This window comes from Jatropha curcas, chromosome 1, assembly GCF_041381405.1.
Source record: "Jatropha curcas cultivar XTBG-Jc1 chromosome 1, XTBG_Jcur_1.0, whole genome shotgun sequence".
Taxonomy (NCBI): Eukaryota; Viridiplantae; Streptophyta; class Magnoliopsida; order Malpighiales; family Euphorbiaceae; genus Jatropha; species Jatropha curcas.
In genome coordinates this window covers 5,720,800-5,736,683 of record NC_143151.1, presented here as the reverse complement: position 1 = coordinate 5,736,683, position 15,884 = coordinate 5,720,800, and the positions used below count along the sequence as shown (strand labels likewise).

The following is a 15,884-nucleotide window of genomic DNA, read 5'->3' as shown; positions in this document are numbered from 1 at the left end:
TGGTTTCAAATAAATATAAATTTTTTTTTTTTTTGAATTTAGGACAAAATATAATGGAATTTGGACACTTTATTTCTCTTTTCTTTTATTAAATTACTTAGGTCAGCATTGGAGAATAATAGGAATAATAATACAAATATTATAATATGCACATCGCGTGAGCACGTAATTAGTTTATGATGTATTTAAGAAAAAGATTATGTTTGATTACTTTAAATACAAATAATCAGCATCAGTTCCATCTATAGAAGTGAATATACACGTACATTGAATGTAGACAATTTTTTCCTTGAACAATGCCAGACAGACCTATAGTTATAAACAATAAGAGGGAACCCTTTACTATTTCACTACTTCAGTACTGTAATAAATATTATTTCATTCTCCACATTCTTAAAGAGAGAAAAATCAATCCAATTATATTGAATATATAACCATAGCCTATGATATGGTCCTATGAATAAATATTGGCATTATTTTATAAGTTTGACAAAACTGATATGTGTATACCTAACTTTTTAATTATTATTTCTTCTGTTTCTAGGGCTTTCGAGACAAATCACTAACCATGCAATGTTTTGGTATAGGCTAAGCTCTTCCTTAATTATATATATGTAGAGGAGCTTTCCCTCATAGCTACAGATCCTCCAAAAACCTTTAATTTCTCTAGGGAAGGTAATAGCATAAGGAAAAAAAACACTAGGGATACCATGAAAGTGAGAATAGAAAAAGTGAGGAATGTTAAGCCAATTTATGAAGACAATGGCGATTCTCCTTCAAATTCACAATCTATTCCTCTTAGTGTATTTGATAAGGTCACTTACAACACCCACATAGCTGTTATTTATGCCTATCGTCCTCCAACACCACCCAATGCAACCATTGAGCTTGGGCTGCAAAGGGCCTTATCAGAATATAGGGAATGGGCAGGAAGATTAGGAGAAAATGAGAAAGGTGATCCTGTCATTTTTCTTAATGATAAAGGGGTGAAGTTAGTCGAGGCATCAGTGGACAGCAAGCTTGATGGATTGATGCCTCTAAAGCCATCTTCAATATTACTCAGTCTTCACCCTAGCTTAAAGGATGTTGAGGAGCTTGTGCAAGTTCAGCTCACAAGGTTTACTTGTGGCTCATTAGTGATTGGCTTCACAGCCCATCATTTAGTAGCTGATGGTCAATCCACTAGCACTTTCTTAGTTGCTTGGGGAAAAGCTGCTAGAGGACTTGACATAAGCCCCCTTCCTTTTCATGATCGGACCATTTTTAAGCCTAGAAAACCTCCAATTTTTGAGTTTGAACACAGAGGAGTTGAATTCAAAAGCAAGGTCGTCAAAGATTTTCATAATTATAATAATTGTCTGGATAATAACTTTGCAGATGACATTGTTATCCATAAAGTACACTTCACATTAGCATTTCTTTCCAAGCTCAAATTCAGGGCTTCTCCACCATCTTCGACAAACAACAAACCTTATAGCACTTTTGAGTGCTTAGTTGCTCATTTGTGGAGAAGCATAACAAAAGCTCGAGGACTCGGCAGGTTTGAAACCACCAGCGTGAGAATTTCAGTCAATGGTCGCAATCGAATGAGTCCGCCAGTACCGAATGAGTACTTCGGTAACTTGGTGCTATGGGCATTCCCAAGTTCCAGAGTTAAAGACCTAGTGAATGAGCCATTATCTCATGCTGCCAAGCTCATTCATGATGCCATTTTAAAGGTGAACAATAACTACTTCAAGTCATTCATAGACTTCGCCACCCATAAGGCGGAGAATGAAGAAGAGGAATTGGTTCTAACTGCGGAGATGAACAAATCAGCTTTATGCCCTAATTTGGAAGTTGATAGTTGGCTAAGGTTTCCATTTTATGATCTTGATTTTGGAGGAGGGAATCCATATCTATTTATGCCTTCTTATTTTCCAACTGAAGGAATGTTGTTTCTTCTACCTTCATTCATCGGTGATGGGAGTATTGATGCTTACATACCTCTTTTCCTGGACAACGCAGCTACCTTCAAAGAAATTGTCTATTCACTAGAATAAATTTCCAGGATAGAATTTTCTCTTCTTTCTCTTTTCATTTTTCATTTTATTCTTCGCAGCTTCTTAGATTGAAGTTCTTGTTAAATGATTGTTTGTTGCAATGTATTTTCTTAAAGGTAGACTACTTGCTTTAAAATAAACACTTATCTTTAAATATAACTAGTCCAAAAACCGATATTTAAATATTACTCTAATAATTGTTGTAGTTGATTATGTTATTATGTTTTATTATTCTAATAATTATTGTAGTTGATTATATTATTATTTTTTTATACACCGGTATGAATTATCAAATTGTTAAAAAGATCAATCAAAATTGTAATGAAATAATTCTATAATGGTAAATATCAAAATGATTTGTAATAAAAAAAAACTATAACATTATTTACAGTAGCATAATATTTTAAGTCTTTGTAAATTTCAATTATATACAAATAACGTGAATAAACAAACTCAATATATATAATAAATCAATCGATCAATAACTTATTCAAGATAAGCCAGATTGGCAAATAGAACTTCTAAATACCATATTAGACGGAGGATGGAATTTGCTAACTAATATATAACATTTCAAAGTCAACATATAACATCTAATTATTTAACAATTTGTATATATCTATTAGTTTTATGTTAATATTAAATAATTTTTGAAAAATAAGTTATCCAATTAAATATACATATAAATGACGAAATAATTTTTAGATTTAACAGATAGATATTTTTAAAAAAAATCGTAATTGTTTAGTTATTTAATAATCTGTATATATTTATTAGTTTTTTATTAATACTAAATAAATTTGAAAAATAAATTTAAGTTATCCAATTAAAGTATTCAGATAAATGATAAATTTTAATTTTAATAGATAGGTAGAGTTTTTAAAAAAAAAGTTACAATTATCTAGTCATTTAATAATTTGTATATTTTTATTAATTTTCTATTAATATTAATTAAATTTTAAAAAAATAAATTAACCAATAAAATATATAAATAAATAAGAGAATAAATTGTATTGTTGCTATATAAATATAGTTATGTAAAAAAGAAGTCATAATTATCTAGTTATTTAATAATCTATATATACTTATTAGTTTCTATTAATTTCAAAACTTCTAATTAAGATCAAAGAACTGAAAAATAAGCAAAAGATTAATTTTTTTTTTAAAACCAAACTATGCAGAATTTGACAATTGATCGATAAGTAAATTTTAATTATACTGAAATTTAGCCTTGGATTTCCTAATTTTCGTTTGAATATTTACAATTTATATAACTTAATATAAGATTAAATTTTACTTAAAAATTTCCAAACTCAAAACCATATAAAGAAAAATAATAATAGGATTTTTTTTTTTTTTTTTGTCTCCCTTTGGGATTAATCTTTATAGATGATAGATGATACGATTTACTTAACTAAAAGAATTACAGGAAAAATTCACCGTCAGTATAGGACCCACAATACTTAAATCCAACGGAATCAAAATCTAGTAGGCTTTTAGAGGCGGGGGTGGCCACGGTTCTGCAATTAAATCGAAAATTGATGGTTCTGATTACAGTTTGGAACCGAATAGTTACGGTTCTGGTTCCGGTTCTTTAACGGTTCTAAAACCTATGGTTCCAATCGGTTTTCCGACCAGTTTTTCGACAACTCGCATAATTATAAAATAAAAAATTAGAGAATATTTTTTCTTGAAAATTTAAATTTTAAAAATTTGTGAAATAATTTCTAAAAAAAAAGCTTTTAAGAAAAAAATTAAAAAAGGCTTGAACTTAATTTAAAAAAAAAAAAAAAGAAAAAAGTCTTCAACTTTTTTTTTTTTAAACAAAGTTGGAACTTTAAAAAAAAAAAAAGGGCTTGAACTTTTTTTTTTTTTTTAAAAAAGGCTTGAACTTTTTTCTTTTCAAAAATTAAGTTGCCTACGTATCCTCTTGGAATTTAGAGGAATAAAAGCCCACAAAGTTCCTACTCACCTTATATCAATTTCACCTATTTTACCTTACTTAGTCAATATTTCCACCAGTTGATGTTCCCAATTAGGACACATCATAAAGATCATATAAATCTTCATTTTCTTTGATATTCTCTTGTGCTCTTAGTTCGGTCTTGCTCAAATCATCTACGTACGTTTGTGCTTCTAGTGAATCTGGTGTCATCCTAGATCATGTTTCATCAATTATGTTTCATCCTTGACTAAAAGTTTATTCAACCGCTACAGTTGAGACTGAAACTGCTAAAACTTGTTTTGCAATTAGTACAATGGTTGAAAATGTATTGGCGTGACGACTCCACTAATCTAGAATTGAAAAATTATTATATCACCAAATTGAAAGTAGTGGTAAGATAATTTGTGGTAAGATAATTTGCAAGTTCGGGAAAAAAACCAGATCCCCTAGGTCTTTTTTGTCTTTGTAATAATATATGTTTAGTAACACCAACACTTACATTTTTAGTTGGGAACGATTGATTATTAAATTGAGAATAATTAGAAGAAGTAGATAAACTAGAATATTCAACAAATTTAGTATATATGTCTATAATATTTTTCCTAACTTCATGCAATAATTTATATTGACACTATCTTCTACATCAAGATTTAATATTTCATAATAAAGAGTCAAAAATTTAGATAAAAATTTCAAATTTACATCTAGGATCAAATACACAAGCAAAAACAAAAATGAGTGGTATATTTTTTAAAATAAGATAACTATTTTTTTCATTGATAAAACACAATTTTGTAATAAGTCATTTTCAAATTCTTGAAGTGCACTAACAATATTAATGCATATAGGCAAAAATAAATGAGATGTGAGATAATAAACCCCACTAAATTTATATGCAGCATCATTAAAAATTTTTAAAATATTCAAAAGTTTTGCACAAATCTCTCAATTTTGTGGATATAAATTAATTTCTTCAATATTGTTAGTAATAAATATGCATAATAATTATCTATATGAAAAAGACTCGTTTAATAATTCCTATGTTGAATTCCAACGAGTTGGGATATCCCTTGGAAAATATTTTGGTCTTTTTTTTATTTTCCTTATAAAATTTAGCCAAACTTTTCATCAGTTGGGAATGTCCCCATAAATATGAAATAACTTTTTTAATTGGAGAAATAAAACATTCAAGAACTTTTAAACCATCTTGTACACATAAATTTAAAACATAGCATGCACATCTAATATGAAAAAATTTTCCATCAACATTTGGTTCACAAATTGATTTAAGTTTAATAATTAATTTAGTGTTGGTAGGAGCATTATCAAATGAAATTGAAAAAAAAAATTTGGTCAATTTATATTCATTTAAAATTGAAACAATCATTCTATAAATATTATTTGCAGTATGTTTATCATCAAAAACACGAAATGCAATAACTCTTTTTTGAATTTTTCAATCATCATCAATCCAATGACATGTAATACCCATATAAGAATGCATTTGCCAACTATTCCAATATCACAATAAATTGAAAAATGAATTTTTATTTCAGAAGATAAAAGTTCTAACTCTTTTTTTTTCCTTTATTATATAAATAAATAATAGTTCGTTTTACAGTATTTCTTGGCACTCTTTTAGCAGAAGATTTAAAGCTTTTTGACAATATTGATTAAAATCCACTTTTTCACCAAAACTAAAAGATAAATTTCATAGAAATTATTTTAGCTAATTCTTCTTTTTGATGTTTTTCAGAATATTGAAATAAAAAAAAGTTAGAAAATGTCTACCCGAAAATTTGTGTTTGAGACCGATCAACTCCTATTTTTGTTGAATGTTTTGCCTCCAAATGCTTCCAAAATGATCCATAATCATCCACTTGCTTGTATTTATAAGATGTTCTACAATAATTACAAATTACATCAAATATTTTGTCGCCTTCAAATTCTTCATGACATGAATGACGAATATGTCAGAACTTTGTCTTGTTTGTCGAATAACTTGCGTACATTGCTCTTTCTCTTGTTGTAAATTGTTCTTCATTAAATTCAAATTCTTGAGTTGAAATTTTCAAATTTTCATTTAGATATCCCTCAAGATCAAATTGCTCGAGAGTGAAATCGAAAATGTCGTTCGTAGGCATAGATGAATTTTGTGTTCTCCAACTTTTCCCCTGCCCTTACTGGAACTTGTGTTTCCTCTATTTGTCATTATAGGAGAATAATATGTAACTTGAAAATTTGAATAAAAAAAAATTAGAGAGAATAATTAGAGATTAAAATTTGAAGAAATTAATTGATAATAATTTAGACAAATAATTGGAGATTGGATTTGGAGAAATTATTTTGCAATATTTTAGACAACAATTTAGAAATGAAAATTGGAGAGATTGTAGAGTAGAGAATGATATAGAGCAGAGAGAGCAGAGATAATTTTGTGTAACGGGATTGTAAATGGAAAAGGGTATTTATAATAAATCCAAAAAATCAATTTTCCACAAATACCCTAAAAACTAACTGTTTATAGTTGTTAGGAGGGGTAATTTAGAAATTTCACAAAATTATTTGGAAAAATAATATAAAAAAAGCTGTTGGAACCGTCAGTTCGAACCGATGGAATCGTCGGTTCTAGCCGTTTGACAGAAAATTCAAATTTTGCTTGGAATCGCCGATTCGAATTGTCAGTTCCAATCGTCGATTTTAACCGGCTGAAACAACCGTTGTTTTCGAAAACGGTTCATGGTTCCAAACATGGTGGAACCAGAATTGGACCGTAGGCCACCGATTTCAATTCCAGTTTCGATTTCGATTTTCACCGGTTCTGGTTCTGATACCTACCAATTTCGAAAACCAGAAAATGGCCGCGCCTATTCAGAAGTAATGGAAACTGAAATTGGTATCCATTGGATATATATTTTTGACAAATTAACAATAATTTTTTCTAAATTTGCGTTTATTTTCGCAATTAAATAGGGGATTTATAAAAGAATCTCAATTTTCATCCTAGAATTAATAATAATTTCTTCAAAGAAAACCCACAATTAATAATAATTAAAACCTCAAGTAAAATTAGAATGTAAAAGAAGTTGCAAGACAAAAGAATGTAAACACCGAACAAATAATTCTTTTTCCAGTAATGAAAATGAAGTAAAAAGAGTATCTATAGACATGATAAGATAGGGAAAATAAATAAATAAATCAATACCCTGATTTGTAATCAAATGTACACAACTCCTTCAGCTGGTCTCTAAGGTCCTACGGATGGATCAAACCCCAACTAATTTACAAACGCCAAAAAACCAGGGTAGGAAAGAATCAAATGTATCATTATTCTGCTTGTTAGATACAGCAGCTGTAGCAGCATGTAGAAAAACAATGCTTAGTTAATGCCCGGAAAAATCCTGCGATAAAAAAAAAAAAAAAAAAAAAAAACTGCTCTTTGTATGTTTTCCAGCATCATGTACAGAAAAATGCAGTTCCCCTTTATCCAGCCCCTAATAATCATATGACGGTAATCTCCAATAAATCTTTAAAGCTCCCAAAATTGAAGTGTATGCCCTCTCACCGGAGGGAAAAATGGGAAAAAATGAAAGAATTATGAGACAAAAATGGGGGCCAGCATCAAGATTTGCTCATCAAAATACAGGCAGAAGAACCAACCATCAAAATATTCCCAAGCAATCATTTAGCGGATGATCTTGATTCTGTCTTGTTCATACGGCACATGCACTCTGGGCGTGGAAAGGAATATATAGAATCATTTGGCCTTTTGAGCTCAAACCCTTTGGAATCGCTGTGCGAGCGCATATTCAACATATGTAGTTTGAATCTGGCATAAAAGGGGAAAGGACGCATGAATTGAGAACACACTCACTTCCAATGTATTACAACCCACAATCAGGAATTGTCCAGATGCGAACTTTCTCATCTATGAAAACACTGATGATCAGTGAATCATCATCAATGGGATTAAACTGCAAGCATGTAACTGTATCACAAGAAGTGTGTAGAGAATCAATTAGAAGGAATAAAAACTAAAATGCCTTAACATATCAATAAACGTTAGTAAAAAAACCCATCAAGCAAGAACACGCACCATAGTTATTGTGGGAAAAGACTTATGCTTTCGTTGAAGAAGCTCGAGATATATATGATAACACCTTTAGTTCAGATAAATCTCAGAGAAGTTAGAGTTTCAGTTGGATTAAGTTCAGGTGATTAAATTAGATTAGGTTAGATTTCAAAAATTATCAGTTGTTATTATGTTAAGTTGGCCGATCATATTAAGAAAAATAAGAAAAATTTTCAAATTTTCTAAAAAAGAAAAATAGAATGTTGAATAAAGAGAATGCATCAAATCTTCTCTTTATTTCAGCTTTTATATCTACACGTATAAATATATCTTTATTTCAGCTTTCATATCTACACGTATAAATATATAGATAAGATTATATAGATTTGTGTTTTCTTCATTTTTCCTTTCTTTAAATATAACAATACAAGCATAGTATGCATGTAACGATTTCTTGACTATCATATTTGTTTTATACGTCAGAATACTTCAAAATTATTCTTTATTGTTAAGACTGTTGACATTGTACCAATATCTTATCTTTGATTCCTTTAATTAGTGAAAGATTATTTAAAAATTTTAGTGGATGGATTTATTGAAACTAAGAATGAATTTTAAAATATGATTTATAGCATTTGATTTTTCCTAAACTAATACTTTGAAATATTTAATAAATCAAAAAAATTAAAACTATAACTCAAAAGGCTGAAACTTAAACTACCACCATTTCAAATTATTATAATAATGCTACTTCTTTTATTCAAGGTATAAATAACAAACAAAGAGAAAATGAAAGAAATCAAACTTTGCAATTGTGAAGCCTCTCAAAAACCAAGAGCTGAAAAACCAGAAACAAGGGGAGAAAAACAGTTCAAACATCTCAAAATTATGCTTGATTCCTTCATTAGAGAACTGATACATGACATTTATTTTGTTAGTAATAGGTCACTCTCCGTGCAGACCTGTTTAAATTATACAAAAATAGGACAAAAATGCATCATGTACATGATTTCAGATTTTGAGAAATTATTATTGGGACCCTTCAACCCAAAGGCAAAGTGGGAAAAAAAAATACAGCATCATATAACAATCTCTTTCTCCTATCTAAACGGCTTCTAGTATAGAGCATATACATTAGTTGAAAATGCTACAATAACAAATTTTGTTTACTCTATCAAAATTGGACTCCCATCGCTAACCAGAATTGCAGGGCACGAGTGATGATAGGTACTGCTCGTGAGATTGCAACAATACTGAGGATAGACGGCAAATGAAAGTTCCAACATTTTGTTTTGGGATCAGTAGGGGGCCTGGTTTACCAATTATGTAACTGAGCAGTTATGCTTTTTACTATAGGATGATATTGTGTGTGCATGAATCTCTTAGCTTTCTCTGAACCAGGTTCTTCAAGCCACTCATCATATAGACCCTTAACTAAAGGGTTGTCAAAGGGATCTGCTACCAAAACCTATAAATTTGATAAATATTAGGATCAGTTAAACCGTAAATGCATATACTTATCCATTAAAAACAATAAAAAATAAAAAATAAAAGAGAGACAGAGACAGAGAGAGAGCAGATAATTACAGATTTAAAAACAGAGTATCATGCACACAGATAACCCACAAGACCTTTTAGAGCACCTACAAATAACTATTTAGAGTCTATATGCTGTAGGAACAGCAACCAGGCAGGGAGGGATAGATACCCCTGTCCAGGTCAGGGCATCGTTTACCTAGTGGGTTACATTTGCATTTCTAATATGCTGCTTCAGTAAACTTCATTTCACCAACTCATCATCCAACAAGATATGCTAACAATAAGACATACTAAAGATCATTCCATAACTAGTAGACAAGCTTAGAAGTGGATCAACCAACACAAACTAGAAAGACAATCCCGTTATCTTGGGGTGATCGTGGTTGGTTCGTTATCCAAGCTATCGGTATTTGACCAGCTTACAATTTATCAGTTTTTAAAGGTCAATTCGGTAAGATTTTCAAGAATTTTTTGAGTCAAATTAATTTATACATAAAAATATAGCTATCATCATTATATAATTTTTAAATCAATTGTATAAAATTTCTAACAGTTAATTTTCTTAAGAGAGTATTAGAAAATGAGAACTGCTGGAAGAATATTTATTTAATATAGATTTTGATTTCCATATAAGCTCCTTATAAGCATTTTATATCACTCAATAGTCTTTGTCTGATGTAGGACTTGGAAATCAACAACCTTCCCACTTGTAGACTAGAAGTTTTCATTAAGACCAAATCACAGCTCAAAAACTTTGCCTACCAGGCAATGCAAACTCTAGATATAGCTTAATTAGGACTCTGGAGTCTCATCGATTCCTAAGTAGTACTTAGCTTTATATGCTACCTACTCTAGACTTCCAACTAGTGATTGCTTTTCTACCATTTGTGAAGAACTAAGCACGTATGTACTGCCAACCTAACATCTAAGACAGGATTCAGCTTGACCACATGACATAGAGGTTAATCCTTATTGCTAATAGTTCATCTAGGCCATTATTTATAGACAATAGAAACCAAGAATCCCTTTCTAATCATAAACTTGGATACCACGTGTTCACAGTAACTAATGATAAAAAAACAATAATATATCATTCCACTATGTATTAGACTGAAAGTTACATACTTACATTTTCCATGTACACAGTTTCTAATAACTGAAGCAAAGCCTTTGGAGGTTGCCCTGGCATTGGCTTGATTTGTCCTCCACCATTCAAACAACCTTTTTCATCAAAAATGTTATTAACTGATGCTTCCACCAACTTTATGAACTACACATCCACAACCAAGTATATTTGAGAGAAAAAGGAGGGAGAGAGGAAAAGCAGAAAAACAAACCTGATGGACATGCCATGACCTCCACAAAATGATAATCACACTTATGCATTTTAACTTTCCTTACAACATTTTGCAGGTTTTGGAAGCCATAACACAATGCAAATTTCAACACTACTTGTCCATCTACCTGGAATATGTGACAGCGAAACATAAGTATACAATAATAAAAGTGATAACTGGATAAGCAACCATACCCTATTCTATGACTTTCAAATCTATAGTGCAATGACTCAATCTTAACTAGGCCATGCAAACGTGGAGCTCCAAAATTTTCAAGGACCAAAATTAGAAAGGGCAAACTCACTTCCAGAGTCAGTTCACGTAGATCTGTATTTCTTATAGTTTTGAATGCCAAAGGCCCTTCAATTTCCATTCCAAATAGTGTTCTAGCAGCATGCCGAAAGACTGTTTCAGCATAACCACCAGAGCTTCCAGTTACTCCATAAAGATGTCCGTCTTCATTAATATTAGTCAATCTGCAGGAACATCAACAGATTTTTCATCTTGTGATCAGCACTCTCAAGACATGTATATAAAGCATAGAAGGTTAATTGAATACTCACGCTCTATCTAGTGGTGAGTCGTTCAAGGCTGCAAAATCCACAGCTTTCAACTGCAAAAGTTGATGACATAAAATTTAACTATGCAACCCCAGTTCTTAACCATATAAAAGGACATTATGTAACAAACTTATAGATGTTACTACAAACCTTAGTCTCACCTTTACCAAATCTAAAACTTCTCCAGATGTCAAAACAGAATCTACCTCTGCAAGCCTGATACTGCTCCCATTAGTCTCTTCTTGAGATCCTATTTCAAAAATGAAGTCATCCCTTGCAGCCTCAAGCTTCTTATCATAACAAGGCATCACGGTCACATGGTATACTTCATCAGGCCTATTAAACATGTTATCACCAATAAAATCATACAAGCATACAAAATACCAAAATGGTGTCTAAACTTTCTTTGTTGTTCCCAGCTAACACGGACAATAACTCCCCAATAATCACTCTCATTTTTTTCCCCAAAAAACTGTGAAAGTTAATATGCTTCTAGCGCAGTTAGAAATAAAACAGTGAGTACTTCAGAAATAAACAAAATCAGTTGTTACCTAAGGCCCATCTTTTGACATATGTGATGCTTGATGGTAGCTCCAATAGTTTGTTGAGGGCTTTTCACAGAAGATATATATGGCAGAATATAGGATCCTAGTTGTTTCTCAGCATAGCATATCCAACCTGTAATAACAGAAAAATATTAATCAAACATATTTTACCAAATGTAATCCACTATGTATTTCTAACATTATTTTCTCTTAACCATTATGTCTTTGTTTGTTAGCGGGGTCTAGGAAAGGAATATAGTATAAAGATGGAGAGGATGCTATAGCATATGCACTGATTCTGAACTCATAGGATACGAAAGAAACCTGGACATGCTGATGAAAGCATAGGTAGGGCTGACTTTGATCTGTCATCATTATTTGATTGGCTTTGTTTGTAGCGAGTAATGAATTCATTACAAGTTTCTATAAGAGTTAAATCTCTACTGACACTTGTATCAAATACAGCCTTTACTCCTATGGACTTAAAAAAAGTAGTGAGCTTCTTGAAAACCTGAAAATTGCAAGAACTTGCATGTCACAAAAAATATTCCCTGTTCATACTAAAAATAAACTTTCTTTTTTAACATATGCTAAAAAATTAATACCTGAAGTGGGGAGATGCCAAAATGAACGGCAAGAGAAGCTCTAGATTGAGGAGATAGTGAGACAACAACTGCTTTTCCTTTATCAATATTCAAAAGGAATTCATCCAAACTCTGCTTCTCAAGCATTACTGTCTCTGCTGATGTTATGCATCCACTGTATTATCACAACATATTATAAATTCTATGCTTCACACAGGCAAAAGCCTAACAAAATGACTTTGAAAAGGCACAAATTCTTTTTCAACCAATATCAAGCTGCAGCTCCACATTTCCCCAACACCCCAAAAATGTTGCCCATAAATTACTTCTCCACTAAGAAATCTCCAAATTTCATTGATTAGTTAATTAATTGCCAACGCAAAAACAACAAAACAAAAACCATGTGCATCAATCTTTTCAGCCAGAATAGAACTTACCTGCATGCCAAACAGTCCTTCAGCGAGATTTTAACCGGATCAATTTGCTTCGTCTCGGCAACTGAAACCTTCAAATAAAATCCAAAAAACCCAGAAAAATAAATTAAACTATTTATTTCCAGCTAAATAAATTTAAAAAAATCAAAACTGAAATAAATCGAGGAACCTTACTTCAGGTTTATCAGATGTCTTTGCGTTTGATTTCAATCCCTTTAAAGAAACAACACAAGCCTGAGACGGTGCTATGAAATCACTAAGATCTCCAATCCTTAACGTCGGAGAAAACTTGTCTGACATCTTTGTTTCTCTTCTCCAATTGCTCAAAATCGACTGAATATTTTGTTCCCTATTTTATGGGTTTTCTTTCTTAGTTTAGTCTCCAAACGGGTACTGTGGAGAAAGAAAATGGCAGAGGTGATTTTATTAGTTGTTAAATATGAGAGATCCTATAAATATGAGAGCACCTAGTAGAGTTAATGTTGTCCAACTCAATATGAGTTGTAAAATTTGTTGCCATTCAGTGAAATGGTATGACATGATAGGAAAACATTTTAAAAAGAAAAGCAAAGAAAAGAAAAGGCTAACATAAATTATAAAAAGCTCAAGTAAAGACCTACAAGTAAAAACAAACTAGAAAGACAAGTGGGCTTTGTATATCTCATAATTGCATTCCTAATAAAGTTAATCATTAGTCACAATTGTAGCTTCTAAGATGGCAGTTAACTTTATATAACAACTTCTACAACCTGTAACCATAAATGCCAAATAACCAAGGGTATGTGCTTACATCAACTAGAATAAGACTTGTTTCCTAGTAATGTCCATTCTTTGTTAGCCATTCTGGAGTATCAGACCACACAAAATCGATTGGTTTAGAAAGCAAGGACACGATTGTACACTTAATTCCAACTGAACGTTGCTGTTTTAAAGCTTACCAATATATCAATATAGCTTCCATTTATTAATTTAAAAACACCTCTCTGTCTACTGTATCTAACATAGATGGTTTTTCTGTAATGAATTCCTGGAAAGGATGGAGCAGCTGGTCTCATTACACTCTCAAGAGTTCCCATATCCTAATTACTGTTGACTAGTAGATAAAAAATTTCCCTTAGAAATAAACAAATAAGGGCTCTGCATATAGCAGGTCCCAGCATTAAGGATTTCATAGGTCATATCATTTTATTTTCTGAATATGTAGCATCAATATGTATATTTAAAATATATTCCTCCAATGATAAATTGATATAGTAAGCGGTCATACAAGAAAAGGCATCATTGCATTTTCTGGCATAACTTGTTGAACAGATGTGACAAGATCTGTATCATGGTTTTAAATTACATAGAGTCTATACCTAAGAGCATCGATTCTGCTTTCAGTAAGTGTCTTGTCATATTCTCTAACAATTGTTTTCAGAGGTTGTACAAATCAAATATGAGAAAAGAGAGAAGTTTGTGACAAAAGAGCATCAATTTCTCTGAGAAAAGAGAACCAACCAAAAAACATAAGAGTTGATTGAGAAATAATCGACTGAATACACAGAATGAAAAAATAATCGCTACTTTTTCTTCCTAAAAAATTCACTTCCCCTCTTACTTCTTCAGAATTTAAGCTTTATCATTCTATAACTTCCCAATCTCTTGCTTTTTCCTTCCAAAACTTCAAAGTCTTCATGGATTCTTGAATTACCCAGCTGATAGTGAGGTTAGTTTAATTTTTATTTCGTCAAAATTTGATGAAATCATATAAATACTGCGGTTAGAGCCTGGGGAATTAAGAGGCTTAATAACCAAGAACACCCGAACTTTTTGACCTATGTCGCACCCCAAAACCAAATTAGGTATAGGGTTTATACGACGCCGTTAATCTCCCTCTCTCAGCCCGCTAATATATCACTGCCCATCTCCTTCTCTCTGGTTTAGGCAATCTATCGCCGCTAATTATATCCCAAAAAGAGTACTCTCAACCACAGCAATTCTCAGCCCACTCAAGAACCCTCTTCCCCCATTTCCCTCCTCGCTAAACTAATGCATACGAAATTAATGAAATAGAAGCGGTGCTTATGTTAACTTCAATTAATCATTTCCGCAAAGACGGGGAAAAAGAAAAAAAAAAAAGCTCAAAATTCTTTTTTTTTTCCTTCCCGAAGAGAACTCAGACTCGAAGAAGATACCAGATACAAGATTGAGCACAATTACCTGTAGTAGTGAGTGGATGAGATGATGAAATTATCAAAAGAAAGCAGCTTCAATATAACAGCCGCGATGTAACACCACAAAAGAAACCGACCCGATTCCGATCAATACGGAATAGTCTATCACAAATCAATTCGAGAGCAGACCAATTTTCACAATTCTTCTACTAAAAAGAATGAGAGAGGACGATTCACAAGATTCTTTAAATGAGAGGTCGGTCATTGATGACTTTCAGCGTTAGAAAACCAAGTATAGAAGAGGCGTACAGAACTGGAACTAGAACAGTGTCCGTGGGCGGCGTCGTTTTGTAAATCCGAATTGAGCTGCAATTACCCTCAGTTAGAATGCAATTGGATTATACGTTGTGTCGGTTTCGGTTAAAGCAAGTGAAATCGGAACTAAACCGCTTTTGATGATTTCAAAGACAATTAAAACTGCTAAACGCCTAAACCTAGAGTTCTGTTTCAATTTAAAATTGGAACTAGATAACTTCTTTTCAATTTTTCTTTTTAAAATTAATAATAAGCAATAGTATAAAAAAAAAAAGAATAACCAATAAAAAAGCTTTAAAATTTACTAAAAAACTTATAAAAAATAAATCTGAAATTCTTTCCAATATTTTATAAT

The 15,884-nt window shown here is 31.6% G+C and overlaps 2 protein-coding genes across 2 annotated transcripts; one reads left to right on the top strand and one right to left on the bottom strand.

Annotated features, from left to right (window-relative positions):
* The first annotated feature begins 680 nt into the window (after window positions 1-680).
* LOC105627975 (agmatine coumaroyltransferase-2) lies at window positions 681-2,042 on the top strand. The gene has a single exon (XM_089725678.1). The coding sequence runs from the start codon at window positions 711-713 to the stop codon at window positions 2,040-2,042; it is 1,332 nt and encodes a 443-aa protein (XP_089581804.1). The 5' UTR covers window positions 681-710.
* Window positions 2,043-8,937: 6,895 nt separating this feature from the next.
* NAR1 (ferredoxin hydrogenase) lies at window positions 8,938-15,563 on the bottom strand. Its single transcript, XM_012209258.4, has 12 exons — window positions 15,261-15,563; window positions 13,233-13,451; window positions 13,062-13,129; window positions 12,646-12,799; window positions 12,365-12,551; window positions 12,047-12,173; window positions 11,657-11,831; window positions 11,499-11,548; window positions 11,240-11,411; window positions 10,936-11,062; window positions 10,728-10,819; window positions 8,938-9,527 (listed from the first exon to the last, which is right to left on the bottom strand). The coding sequence occupies exons 2-12, from the start codon at window positions 13,356-13,358 to the stop codon at window positions 9,375-9,377; spliced, it is 1,431 nt and encodes a 476-aa protein (XP_012064648.1). The 5' UTR covers window positions 13,359-13,451; window positions 15,261-15,563; the 3' UTR covers window positions 8,938-9,374.
* Between the last annotated feature and the right edge of the window lie 321 nt (window positions 15,564-15,884).

What these genes read in the sequence shown, in the direction of transcription:
- LOC105627975 (XM_089725678.1), top strand. Translation starts at nt 711, where the DNA reads ATGAAAGTGAGAATAGAAAAAGTGAGGAATGTTAAGCCAATTTATGAA.
- NAR1 (XM_012209258.4), bottom strand. Translation starts at nt 13,358, where the DNA reads ATGTCAGACAAGTTTTCTCCGACGTTAAGGATTGGAGATCTTAGTGAT. An exon ending in AAGTTTTAGATTTGGTAAAG is followed by an intron (nt 11,549 to 11,656) that starts GTGAGACTAAGG and finishes CAACTTTTGCAG; the next exon opens with TTGAAAGCTGTGGATTTTGC. An exon ending in GGTCATGGCATGTCCATCAG is followed by an intron (nt 10,820 to 10,935) that starts GTTTGTTTTTCT and finishes TTGATGAAAAAG; the next exon opens with GTTGTTTGAATGGTGGAGGA.